The sequence below is a fragment of the Lissotriton vulgaris genome, chromosome 2_2 (assembly GCF_964263255.1).
Source record: "Lissotriton vulgaris chromosome 2_2, aLisVul1.2, whole genome shotgun sequence".
NCBI lineage: Eukaryota > Metazoa > Chordata > Amphibia > Caudata > Salamandridae > Lissotriton > Lissotriton vulgaris.
Genome location: NC_141688.1, coordinates 127,962,793 through 127,977,095, shown reverse-complemented (window position 1 = coordinate 127,977,095; position 14,303 = coordinate 127,962,793). Strand labels below are relative to the sequence as shown.

Below are 14,303 nucleotides of genomic sequence, written 5' to 3'. Positions count from 1 at the left end.
GGAGAAGATTCACTATTTACTATCTGGTTAATGCCAGCCAGAATCATCATCATAATAGTACTGATAATATATAAACTAAGACCATATCTAAATGTAGACGGAAGTAATGCAGACTTTTGTATGTCAACATTGCCTTTAGTGTTCAAATAACGTCGTTTTGGGGATGGGCTTGTTTCGGGCTTCTTTTCCGGGGCTGGGTTTAATTGTGGGCTTGTTTTCACGAACTCTTATGCTTGTTTTGCTGCCCGGCCTGACAACAGTGAGAGCAGCTGGATCCACCGTCATGGAGTGCCCGCATCTCGGCTCCAGTGTCTGCCTGGCCCCCGACTCACCCAGCTTCCCCGGCGGGTCCCCCTCCTCCTGGTGCTGCACCGGTGAGTGATGCCCTCTCGCCTCGGTACTCGGGGAATCCCTCCTCGGTGTTCATAGGGTGTAGTGGCTGAAGGGCCTAGGTGTGTGCGAGGGGCACAGGCAGCGCACGGAGCCCGGCTTTGTGCTCTCTGCCTTGCTTTATGCGGATGGTCGGGTACCATGATCCGTGAACCCTGTGTCATTGGACCTGCATCGGGCACGTGGGCCTCTGTTGTGCTTTGTACGCTGTGTACTGGCACCGGATATAATTAGTGTTGTTTTACCATTGTACCTGAGGCCCCTGTGTCATATCTGGTTTAATGTGCTGTACTACGAATCGTGCTATGTTCCATATACACAAAACCCTACAAGGTGCTACTGCATGTTAAGTGTTCTCAACCACTCTGCATTATATCTGCCCTTTGCACTTCACTGTACCACAGGCTCTGACGCATATTTTGCATGGTATTGTGCACTTCCCAATGCATTGCACTAGATGACTAGTACATTAGGTACACTTAGCAGTGCTATTTGCCCGGTACATTCTGCAGTTGGTTGGCATACACCTTGCACACTCCAGACTTTTGGTGCACGCACAGTGCGTTCAGCACTGCTACTTGTCTTGTGCTCTCTGGGCTCTAGTTTTCCTTGCCCTGTGATTTGCATTGTTCCACTTGCTCTGTGTTCTCTGTTAATGCTCTGCCGTGTGTAGAGTGGTCTGCACTGTCCTTGGGGTGTTTCCCACTCCTCTATTCTGCATTCTACTCTGGATTCTCAACATTCTCACTGGATCGGATGCCCCCTCCCAAGTATATACTCACATCCTGTTGTGTTCATTTCATTTTGCACATGGCCTGACTTCTCTTTACTGGCACTGTCTGCTTACGTCACACGATGTGAAACTTCAACAGTGTGTCATTTTGCAATCGAAAGTAAAATGCTGCCTCCCACTAAGAACTTGAAACGACATTAATGTGAAACAGGTCAGAGCGATACCCAGTGTTAAAAAACAAAACAAAAAAAAGGGTTCTTTCCAAGGCTTGTTTGATTTGCTTAGACTCAGCGATTCGTTAGCTGGAGAACTCCTCTCCAACACAGAATGTAACCATTTGGTGTCCGTACTTTTGCACAATAGACTATCTAACCTACAAGCATTTTCATGTGCTGTTAGATTAGGGCTCCCCCTTGTTCACACCTGCGTACCTAACCAATGTCGTCGTAGCCCTTCTAAAACACCTTTCATGCCGCTGTGTGTTACCTAGAAGGAACTAGTCTGGCGTTCAGAAATATAGTTGTGTGTTTTTGTAGTTTGTTCTTGAATCATCAATGTCTGTTAATTTAGATAGTATCTGCCCACCTTCCTGATACACAAATCTTCCTTCTCGTTTCATTACATACATGCTGGACTGTTCCTCTTTATTGTTTTAATACTCACCTCTGAGCATCCAGGCTAAACTTGTCTGTTCTCTGTACTCTGCATAGTTTAGTTGTTCCCATATACCTTCTATCACTGCTTTAGTCTTGTGCTCCCCTTCCTTTCTATTGAAATGCTTTTTTGTATAAAAATTACAACCAGTGCCTAGATTAAAGGTGCACCAATTGAACATAAATCAATCAATCCATCATTAATCCTATAAAGCATGACTACTCGCCCGTGAGGGTCTCAATGCGCTGAGACGCATGATATTGCAAGACGTAGAGCTGTTCTGACATAGAAGCTACAAAGCCTCGAGGCCTACTTTCTCAAAGGCTTTAGTAAGTGTACCACTCACTTTTGATATTTATTCAGTTAATCAAAGGTAGCCCATCCTTTCTTAAGCCTGGATTTGGGCCTGTAGGGCATGAGTATATAAAGTTTCTACATGTGCTGTGCAATCTTTCACTGATCAGCATTTGCGTAAACAATCTTTGCACTGACCGACTGGTGTTTGCACTTCCCAGGAGTGCAGATGTCTCTCTTTGCACTGGTTGGTGCACACTGGTGCAGTTCTAGATCATCTTGGTTCTTGTCTTACACCCCCCGTTTAAACATTGCTTTTAATCCCTTTCCCTTCCAGTTCTAGAATCATACTCACAATTCTTTGAGGACATGCGTCCCCATTTTCAAATCTCTAGTATAATTTCTGCCCTGAAAAATAATGCCAGGTTGTTACTTCCACCCTTGCAGATAATTTTAAATACCTACCCTTTCTTCCAGTTCCTATGTTGTCCACTCCCAAGCTCAAGGAAAACGTCTGAAGTTGAGTTAGACAAATATAACGAAATCTTAAGTATAAGAAAATACTTGTTACCTGTGGTATAAGACTAACCATAATATAATTAATCAACAAAGGTCCACCTCACGTGGAGTTGGTATGTATCCTGATGTTCGTGGAATACACACTCTGTGTTAAAATACCCCTCACACACCAAAAGGGCCCTTGGTGTCATGCTTCATCATCGGGGTCTTCCCGCCCTGCTGCGGGACGGGGCAGTGCTGCGACAAGCGACTACGCTGGAGCACCTTTTTATTGTGGGTGCTATGTGAGTGAATGGGAGTGAGTGTCAGTAGGGTCTGTGTTGTGAATAAGTGGTGTTTAAAAAAAATACCTGGCCTATTGGTAGAAAAAACGATTTAATGGACACCGCCTGGTATTGTTAAAAAAGTGATTCGGAGAGGTAAAGCAAATTAATGGGCTTACTCTCCTGTGCGGGTCAACATGTTTCGGGGCGCTAATCCCCTTCGTCAGGACCAGGGTTGGATCCCCCTGTCACTCACTCATGTTATTCCACAAAAGATAAAGGGTGTATGTACAAAGGAAAGTGATGATGTACTATTTATCAATGTGTAAAGATAATTTTATATTTACTCGTGTCCCTAGCTATATCAGTATTCCTGATGTAATAAGCTTAGGGAGATAGGAATCAGGGCCTCATGAGTCAAGTCTGGACAAAGGGTAATGGAGGTCCATTCAACCCCCAGCACGTTGGTGCTTCCTCCTTCGTCCGTGGCTTCCGTGGTTGTCGTCCTCACAACAGGGGGACAGGGGGATCCAATCCTGGTCCTGACAAAGGGGATTAGCGCCCCGAAACATGTTGACCCGCACAGGAGAGTAAGCCCATTAATTTGCTTTACCTCTCCGAATCACTTTTTTAACAATACCAGCCAGTGTCTATTAAATAGTTTTTTCTACCACTAGGCCAGGTATTTTTTTTAACACCACTTATTCACAACACAGACCCTACTGACACTCACTCCCATTCACTCACATAGCACCCACAATAAAAAGGTGCTCCAGCGTAGTCGCTTGTCGCAGCACTGCCCCGTCCCGGGGCGGGAAGACCCCGATGATGAAGCATGACACCAAGGGCCCTTTTGGTGTGTGAGGGGTATTTTAACACAGAGTGTGTATTCCACGAACATCAGGATACATACCAACTCCACGTGAGGTGGACCTTTGTTGATTAATTATACTTTCAGGAGAGGAGGATACGCCCACCCTGGTGCCGCTGAGCACCACCTCTTCACCCCCCCCCCCCCATTGATATTTTTTACTCATAAGACTAACCATGTCACATATATATAGTACTAACACCCACATGCATCAACCTATTGTGCAAACGGTGCGAATCGGTAAAATCGGCCGTTTGCACTTCCTAAATACGTTTTTGGGATGAATCATACATTTTTGATAAAATCGCTATTTTTAGCGATTTCCAAAAATGCGATTGCTTTTAAGGAATCGCAAATTTGCGATTCCTTAAAAGCAATGCATGATTGTTTTTCTAATTGCAAATTAGCAATTAGGAGGTGCAAATTACCACGAGGTTGAACCTCGTGGTAATTTGCGAAAAGTTTTGAAAAAGCTAAAAAATGCATTTTTTAAACGTTCATGTTTCAGACACACATGTCCTTAGGACATGTGTGTGTGAAACATGCACTTCAAATTACATTTCTGGGGTGCAGGGGGGGGTCCTTTGGACCCCCCTCTGCACCATTGGAATGCATTAACAAATTGCGATTTCCAAAAAGAAACTCGCAATTTGTTGAAGCCTTCCCATTGATCCCTATGGGCCTTTTGGCCCATAGGAATCAATGGGAATTGCGAATTCGCACTTTGGAATTCGCATAATATTTGCGATTCGGTAAAAATTGCGATTTTTACCGAATCGCAAATAATTTGCGAAAATATACATGCATCCCATTTTGCGCATTCCAAATTGCGATTCGCTATTTTTCGCTGGCCTGTTCCCATAAGGAACGGGGTCAAAACGGATTTGCATATGGCTAGGTCCAAACTGGGGTGGAGTGGTGAGCAAAAGAATGATAAATTAAGCCCAGATCCTTGTAACTCGGGGATGAATATTTGCATTGTTCAGCATTCCGGCCATCAATTGTTTCTTTTGCATATGGTTTATTTGCAACACGAATGCGGTCGCATTATTTTTAAAATTATTATTTTATATATTTTTTAAACTACCACATGCCACTCTTTCACTTTAATGGCGGCGGCACGTGCCCCTTTCCTTAGATAAGCCGTGTCTAAGGAAAAGGGCATGGCCGCCATTAAAGTGAAATTGCGGCATGGAGCGTTTTTACAAAATAAAAGCATTTATTTGTCAATTAGACAAACAAATGCTTCATTTTGTAGAAACTCTCTATATACCGTACCTTCACTTTAATTTCTGCTGCACCCCTTTCTTTAGACACAGGTTGTTTAAGGAAAAGGGCGGCGCCGACATTAAAGTGAAAGGGCCGCATGGGCACTTTTACAAACAAGCATTTGCAATGCAATAGGTGTTGCATTTATGAATTTCGTAAATGCAAGAACTATTGCACGAGCCAATCTCTGAACTTGTTTGCTATCTAAATTATTCAACAAACATCACATAAAATATGAAAAAAATCTCTTCAGATTTAAAAAAAAGTGTATTACTTTCACATGTGCTTTGGCATTAATGATCCACATTATAGCACTGTACTGCGAAGTGACAGTTTTTAAACATGAAACATTAGTGAACTGTATTATTAAATAGCAACATTAGTCTAATAACTAAAACACAATACGTTTTTGTACCGCTGATATTCAGAACTCTCATATATTGAAGTGCTTTCATATGCGATTATGAAGAAAATGAAGCTTCAGTGAAATAAAATATTTGCCTAAGCTCGTGTAATTTAAGCAGGGTAGTTGAGATTTATCCAGGTTTTCTGATTTCAGTTTCTACAAAGCAGCCACTACATGGGTATATTTTTGTCTTTCTTTAGTTTTTTATGATGCACATTGTTTTACATCTGTGTGTATTTTCTGCAGTTTTTATATTGCACAAACTCCACCCGAAGCTATTGGGGCACTTAACCTGAGCACCAGTTCTATAACACAAGGTCACATCCAGGGCACAAGTCCTAAAAAAAGAAGTGGGGGGACTCTCCAAGGTAGGTGTGGTCACAGGAAGTGACATCACGACAGGAAGTGACATCACGACAGGAAGTGACATCACAACAGGTAGTAACATCACAACAGGAAGTGACATCACAACAGGAAGTGACATCACATGTAAGGCAGATCTATCGCGCAATAGTATATAAGTAAGCCCAGTCATTTCCAAAAATATTCAACCATTTGCAAACCTATCCATCATGTATCCTTCCATCTATCTTTTCACTCATCCATCCCTTCATCCATCCCCTCATCCATCCTTTCACTCATCCTCAATTATCCATCCATCCATCCACCCTTTCACCCTATCCATCTGTACACTTATCCATCCACTCTTCATCCCATCCATCCATTCACTCATCCATTCAGCCATTTACCCTTTCACCAATCCAGCCATCCTTTCACTTACTAATCCTTCCACCCATCCACTCTTTTAGTCATCCATCCATCTTCCCTTTCTCTCTCTATCGACCCTTTCACTTAGCCTTCCTTCCATCCATCCATCCACCCACCCATCCATCCATCTACTCATCCACTCATGAATCCATCCATTGCCCCTTTCACTCATCCACCTATCATTTCACTCCTTCACACATCTATTCATCCTTTTGTCCATCTACCCTCCCTTTCATTCACTCATCCATCCTTACACCCACCCTTTCACTCATATGTCCATTCATTCACCCTTGCACTTATCAATCCATCAATCCATCCATCATTTCACTCATCCACCTACCCCCCATCATCCACCCACCCACTCATCCATCCTTTCACCCACCCACCATCCAATCCACTGATCCATCCTTTCACCCACCCACCATCCACCCACCCACTCATCCATCCATCCTTTCACCCACCCACTCTCCATCCATCCATCCTTCTCCTCATCCATCATCCTTCCCCTCACCCATCCATCCCATCCATTTATCCTGCCCTTCATCCATCCATCCTTCCACTCCATCCATCCATCCATCCTTCCCCCTCATCCATTTATCCTTCCTCTCATCCATCATCCTTCCCCTCATCCATCTTTCCCCTCATCAATCATGCAGCTACCCTTCCACCCATATATCCAGCTATTTACATTTTCTCTCCATCCTTCCCCTCACTCATCAATCCATCTATCCTCTCTCATTATCCATTTATTGAATCTTTCATTCATCCATTCACCCTTTCACTAATGCATCCAGCCATCCTTTCACTTGCTCACTCGCCCACCTTTCATTATTAATTTTGAGCTGAGCCCTTTTGAGAAGAGGCCCATCAAGAACTTCACCCTCGCTGCATGGGCCGTTCCAGGACTGGGACAGAAGCCACCCAGGGCGGAGACAGGATCCACCACAGGGGGGGACAGGAGCCCTCACAGGCGGGGGGGGGGGGGGGGGGCTGGAGCCACCACATGGGGGACAGGAGCCATCACAGGCGGGGGTGGACTGGAGCCACCACATGGGGGGACAGGAGCAGGAGTCATCACAGGAGAGGGAACGTGATCCACCAGGGTGGGCACAGGGGTGGGCATGCAGTTTTCTATTATCATCTTGGGCTTCTCGCCCCCTCCTGCACAAGACAACGAGAAGACAGGCTCTCTGTCCAAAATGCCATCCCCCACTGTGATGTACAGTACTTACAGGAGATACTCTAAGAGAACTGATTGAACTGATTGTACTCCATACTTTGTTAATCAGTGTGGGTGCGATTGTGCCATTTCTTTATTGTATTATATTATGCATGTTTGAAGAACCGAGGTTTGCTTACAAATTAGTGACAGTAATTAAGCTCTGTGAAGAGAACCACGTGCTGCCTTGGTGTAATCAGGGGTGTAATCTGGCCGAGTCTAGGATGTTTGGGGCCCTGGGTAGAAATGGAATGTGTGAGCCCCCCTCTAATTAGCAGAGACATGACACATTCAGGGTTGTTTGCGTGTGAATGGATGCCCCCTGCTCCTGAACCTGCAGCCCCTCCCTCTGTCACTTTCAAGCACCTCTTAACAGCTCATCAAGGGCTGGAGGTGTGAGGGTTGCCATCCCGCTGTGCCGCCACAGTGCTGCTGGGGGTCTGAGCTTTCATACAGCATCAGAGTCAAGAAGGGAGGTGGGGGCAAGCTGTGCCCGGTTAAAATTACAGACAAATGGTAGGTGCAGGGGCGTGGTGACCACCGGCGTGCTTGGTAACTTCCCAGATTCAGCCAGCCACTCGCCCACCCGGAAATGCTTTATTTTCTTTGTGCGCGCCGCGCTCCCGTTTTTTTTTATTTAATGGTGGACTCGGGTTTGATTTACTAGGGTGGACGGTGTCCACCCTGAAAAACCCTCGGAAATAAGTGGGGGGGATGCCGTCCACCCGCATGGTACCCCGACTCGTGCCCTGGGTAAAACTAAATTAGCAATCCTTTTTTTTCTTTCATACTGCTTATCCTTCTTTTGATTTTAAAGTCATCTTTTGTTTTTGTCTTCAAGTTACAGTTGTTCAAAGTAATTAATATATTTTATTTGTGCCAATAGGCATCATACTCTGATATGCATTAAAGCTAAAAATGTTTTTTTTATACCCCTTATAAGTACAACCTGTCTGATAAGAGGAAGTCGCACTGTTAAATTATTGACAGTTGGCATTTGATGTTTTAATTTAACATTTTATTGCAGGCATATGGGCCTCAAGTTTAGGCAGCAGTGTGTTTTTTTATGCCATGTGCTTGTAATGGAAACAGAAAAAATTGTAAATATGCATTGCCAGACCATTAGGCTTTGCCAATGCTTTTTATATAGTGGGGAACTGAAACTAAACACCAGGAGCTCAGCGGTAGCATATTTATACGTGTTTTTCTATATGGTATGACCTCATGGCGTAAGGGCTGCTAATTTCCAGGCCTAGAGTTTTCTTTATCACACCAATGCACTCTGGGACTTGTAGTCTTGGCTTTGTTCAATTGACTCCATCCGACTATCACAGCTGAAAAAATATTTGTAAACTTAACGGCCAGGGCTAAAAACAGTATGAATTCCTACCATTAAGTTATCTGGGAAGCCCACTTTATACAGCACTAACTCCCTGAACTCTGAAAGCTCAGCTGACATACATATTAAGATTAAGCCCACTCCATAGCAATGATTTTATTCTCCTTCTGAGAGGGGAAAGGCTGGTTCAGTCACACTGATTCGAATTCGTGCGCACAGTGCTCAGTAGATGGCCCAATATCCAAAGGCGCCACCTGAGATGTGGCGAAAGGTGAGATCTAGGCAAATCAGCCTTTGTTTACGGAGATGAAGTCACGAGCATTTTCTAGTTTTGATTAAACTCCCTGACTGGAGCGATCTAGCCAGGGACACCCCCCATCCATGTGTTTCCTATGAATTATCCTTGAAAAGGCATCAACTGGGGGGAATTACCCTGTATCTGGAACTCGTCCTCTGGGGGCCAGGCTTCTAAGCTGCTACCATCGCTTCCCCTCCTGCCCCGCCATCACAAATCCTACGCTCTATAAATGTCAGCTCATGGCTGGGAGCGCCGACAATGAGTGCAGCTCGGCCTTCCTGGTAACTTCCCAGATTCAGCCAGCCACTCGCCCACCCGGAAATGCTTTATTTTCTTTGTGCGCGCCGCGCTCCCGTTTTTGATTTAATTGTGGACTCGGTTTTGATTTACTAGGGTGGACGGCGTCCACCCTGAAAAACCCTCGGAAATAAGTGGGGGGATGCCGTCCACCCGCGTGGTACCCCGACTCGTGCCCTGGTCACATCCTTTGTAGGCCTGGGGAGAGTAAGTTTTGGCCAGATTCGCAAGGTGTTGAACTGACGCCAGGACTCAAATATGGGTCCCAAGTTCCAAAGTTGGCATCACTGGCCAACACTACATCCTGGATAGAGAGAGCTTGGAAGGGAAGAGACACATTGAAAGCTCGGCGCGTTATGGGCTCGAGAATCCAACCGGACCTGAAGCCGAGCCAGAGCCGGGATTCCTGCTGAAGCCTCCTGGCTCAAACTTTCAGTTGCTCATCCCTTTGTCCACCTCTAGCTTTTCATCGATTTGCAGGATTCTTCCTCGTTGGAAAGTAAGGGTATTCGCAAAAACACTCTTCCAAAAGTCTTCCCTCTTCTGTATTAGCACACAAGGACTGGGCGCTCAACAGAAACACTGTAACAGCATCCACGCACTTCAATCCTCTTTTCAAACATAGCGAACACTGCATCAACCTGTGCGGTAAAAGAAACACAGCCTAATGTAGTGGAGTGTTTGCCATGACAACACAAGTACACATTACTACAATGTGCCAGTGTAGTCTTGTAAGCTGTGCCAACATTAAGTCCTATTTCTGTTTGCGTTGGTCCCTGTTTTTGGTAGTAAAAATCTAGTCACCATACTTAAAAAAAAAAAAAAACTAGAAACCATCAGGGGTGCCACCCATTCGGTGCGCCACAAGAATGGTGCGATTCATTAGATCAATACAGTCAGACACACATTTCCTCTTTAATTTTACTTGCAAGAGGTCACCTCCGGCGGGTTAATCAGCTCGGTATTTCCTGCTTGACTACCTGCATTCTTAGTTGACACTACAGTGTTTGAGGGCACGTTTAATTTCCTCAAAAGACCCCCCATTGGTATGGTGCACTGTCTTTAAAAAAAAGATATATATGTAATTTCTTATCTTGGGAGCTTCTTTTCCATCCTTCACACCCATCTTCTGTTTTTTCTCGTTATCGTTACGCTTACCAACCCTCCCTGCTACTGCATGGACTTACTTCATCTGCCTATTGCAGCCTGCATCTGGAAACTGCCGATTTCACTTTTTCGAGGGCCTGGGTGCTACTTAAGAGTGAGAGTTTTAATTGGCTTTGCCAATGCTTGTGTTTTTGTTGTTGTTGTAGCTGGGCCGTTAATCCGTCGGAGTGTTTTCCAGTTGAAGTCGCCGGCCGGGCCTTGGTTTTTCCTGTCACCGGTCTCCCGTGACAGCTGGGGCTGCTGCTGAGCCGCGCTGCATTGTGTGGCCGGCCCCAGCCGGCAGCTGCGAGGCTTGTGAGCCGGCCGACCGGGGCTCTTTGTTCCCGGCCCTTCCGCCCAAGCCTTCTTTCCACACAAGTTTGTCTGTTCCTGAACAGGACTCGTTCGGTTTTCTCTCCACGTTTGTGTGAAGCGATAAGAAGCCCCTGTACTTCGTTTGAAGGGGGCTGCTCTTGTGTTTTTATTCCTGAAAAATGCACATTTCCTGCTTGGGGTCTACAAAATATTCCACCAGTTCAATGCGTTTCAAAGTAAAACTGTAGACGGGGTGCTGCTTTTAAATGTGCGATGTTGCAGCTGGGCCTCTTGAAGGGTTAGATAGTGAACTTCTCTTTACATGTTTTAAGTCACTGAACACCGAAATGTAGGCAATGCATTTTAAGTGTACCTGGAAATGCTACTTTAAACGGTTTTAAGAGCAGGCTAGTGTTAAAACGTGCCATTTGTGGCTCGTATGTCATCCTTTGTTTTCATTCATACTGGGTTAAAGAAGCGGCTACCAACCAATATCCCTCAGGAATGTTTTCTTTATTTATTTATTCTAGATTTTTTTCGTATTATCCTAGACTTGACTTAACTAGCTTACAATGAAAAGAGAAGTAAGGAACCCCATAATAACGATTGTATAGGACAACGATCTTGCTTGTTTGTATATTATTGACTCTTCTTGGAAACGAAATACCTTATAAGCTTTAGAATGGAGTTAATATCGTGTATCAGACTATCCTGTGAATTTTTTTTTAAATTTAAATACTTCCTAACTGTAAGGGTTCACTACTAGGAATTAAATTAAAGTGTATAAAATCTCTAAATAAGTAAAATGAAATGTTATGTTAGTTTTCAGACCCAAGTTTTCTCATAAAGTGTGATTATGTACCCACCACTTGTTATTGACTTTTCCTCCCTCTCATTGCAGCCTGAAACGCGTTTTTTTTAAAAACACATTTTTATTCATCTTTTATAGTTGGTACAGCATCGACCCAAGGCCCTACACACCAATAAAATTTCGATATAAATGTCACTGTGTAACAATTAAGAATAATACAAAAAAGTGAAGAAAACAAACAGTTAACCATTATTAAACTGAGCACAGATTCGGCACCCCAGCTTCTCCCCGCTCCACCCAATCATTGACGCATCATATCAAACAGAACAATTATATCAAATTTACAGAGGCTACGCAATTAGATTGCCCACCCATGCTATGAGGGATTCCGGGGGTTCTACCACTGATAAGTCTATACCTCTGTAGTCAGCCCATCGTTGCCATACTTTCTCGTGTTTTTGCGGGCAACCGCGCTTTTTATTCTTTAGCTAAAGTTCTTTTAGCCATAACTGGCCCAGAATGGCTATGTAGTTGCATATGTTAAAGTCAATTGCGTGGTGGTTTATTTATTTTCATGCTTTGCATCTCTTCGTTCGTACGTCTTGAGAATGGTCAGCTCTTGTTGATATATTACGGTGTTGCCCGATTGACAGCTCTGTATCTTCTTGTACTTTGCTAATCCTAGAAACCTTGCTTTGGATCCTTCAGTCTTTTTTACTGATATTTTTGTGCTTTGGATCTAACACCATGAGATGTTGGAGAGTGCACCTCATATTATTTTAACAAACTGTACTTTCGTTGGTAGTCAGACATATTGCTCATGACTCTCTTCATCTGGAAGGGATTCAAGCTTGGATGGATGTCTGACTTCTTCCAAGGTATCGTATGCATCTAGAGAGCTCCTCAGAGAGTCTTTTCCTTCGCATTTCTTCATGTCCTTCCTTGATTGTCATGTTCGGTATTATGTGTTTGAATCTTGTGCAACTTTTCTCTTTTTCAGTGGTGTTACAGTATTCCTATTTGTATGACTTTTTTAATGCACATTTTCCAGCATCATAGAAAACATGCATTCATTAAATTGGCCCAGCAAAAATCAACCTCCCCCTGTTCTTTTCTTTTGCTGTTTAGGGCTCAAGCCTACGTCACACACTGCGAAGCAGTGTGGGCGGAGCCAAGAGTCCTATAATCAGGGTCTCCGAAAGCTACCCAAACATTCCTGAATGCTCGTGATTTTTCGTGTTCTTTTTTTGCCATCTGCATGGCAATTAGGCCTCGCATGCCTGTCTTTTTAGAAGACAGCATGCAATAGGCCATGGGCTGTAGAGTTGCTCCACTTCCTGCATATTCCATGCGGACACGAGCAGCAGAAGGGCATATATCATCAATTACCAACTGTCAGTGGCTGCGGAAATTGAAGCCACATGCTGGGCGCGCATTCAGCACTCTCCAGTTACTTTTTTTTTCAGCTGTGTGTGTGCGCGCATGCTGGCTCCCTGCCAAAGCTTGTGTGTCTAGTTTATGTTGACTCAGATCGGCACTGCTTCAGGCAAGTCAAATTCCGTTAACTGTCAGAGTTCTCAACACATCAGAACGATGACTTATTCCCACCTTACAGTTAGTATTTATTCCGCTTGTACGTACATTGTAGATGTCCGTCTATTTACAACCACAAGCATTATTTTTATATTGGCGCAGAACAATACTGCTCCCGGTAAGTCACATTCCGTTAATACACAATATTAAGAACTGCATACGTGATTACAGTAAATGCCATTAACGCTCTTAAGCACTTTTTTAGCTGGTGTTTTCAGCGATTACAGTTGTTTAATAGTAACAACTACCACTCCCACAAGGCACAGTAGTTTTTAGTCACGTGACTAATAGGAACTCCATTAAACTTTGAATGGTATCATTATGCGGTAAATACAATGGGCGAGTATCGCGGTTTTTGGCAAGACGCGATCACCGCTTTAATACAGATTCGCTGAGGTACGTTCATGAGGCATTTATAAGGTATTGGCAAAATTAATGGTCCAGGCTTACGAATTATTCACGGCATTTCATGAATATATGTTGTCGTTTTTTTAAAGGCACGATTACTCACGAGCGTGTGAAGGACCGTTTATTTTCCAGACCATTGGATCATTTTTTTTTTCTCGCTATCACAAGGTATGTCAATTAAGACACGTTTTTTTTTAAGACACACACTAATGTGGATGTAAGTCTGAAAAATGACAGGAGCACCATATTTCTTACAGATGATTATGAAATCGGATGATTCGGCAATTGCATAGAAAAAACTTCCCTGGAATTCCTTTAGTCAGCACCTGGTCCTGCTTTAATCAGGTCAGCTACATTCTATACTTATTTGAGGGTGTTATTGGAGAGAGTAAGCAGCACAGCCCTTTTCAACTCAGGTGGCAATAGTACTTTTGTTGATGTATGTACAACCATGCAACATTTGTATCAGTGCTCCCTTCACACCTTGCCCTAGCCTTGTGCCCCAAAACGCTTGTATTGATCATCACGGGTTCAAACTGTGTGATCCTGGACACATCGCCCACCCAATCTTTGTCACCGATCTCTGGCAAAGGTGGGAGCGCTTAGAAGCAAGCGTATACCCGTGTTAAGCAGCATATATGGAACTGGATCGGTACATTGGCAGCTGCGGCTAGCGCCCCCCTCCAATACCCCCAGAGCTCCCCCATCCC

The 14,303-nt window shown here is 44.1% G+C and overlaps 1 protein-coding gene across 2 annotated transcripts in view; it reads left to right on the top strand.

The window, feature by feature from the left end:
- Nucleotides 1–235: 235 nt before the first annotated feature.
- Nucleotides 236–14,303, top strand: part of USP3 (ubiquitin specific peptidase 3) — a 255,373-nt gene continuing 241,305 nt past the window's right edge. The window contains exon 1 of one of the 2 annotated variants that reach the window (XM_086959438.1): nucleotides 236–374. In XM_086959438.1, coding sequence (XP_086815564.1) covers nucleotides 284–374 — 91 coding nt within the window. In that variant the 5' untranslated portion in view covers nucleotides 236–283. The remainder of the gene's footprint in view (nucleotides 375–14,303) is intronic. The other variant, XM_086959439.1, reaches the window with a different exon arrangement.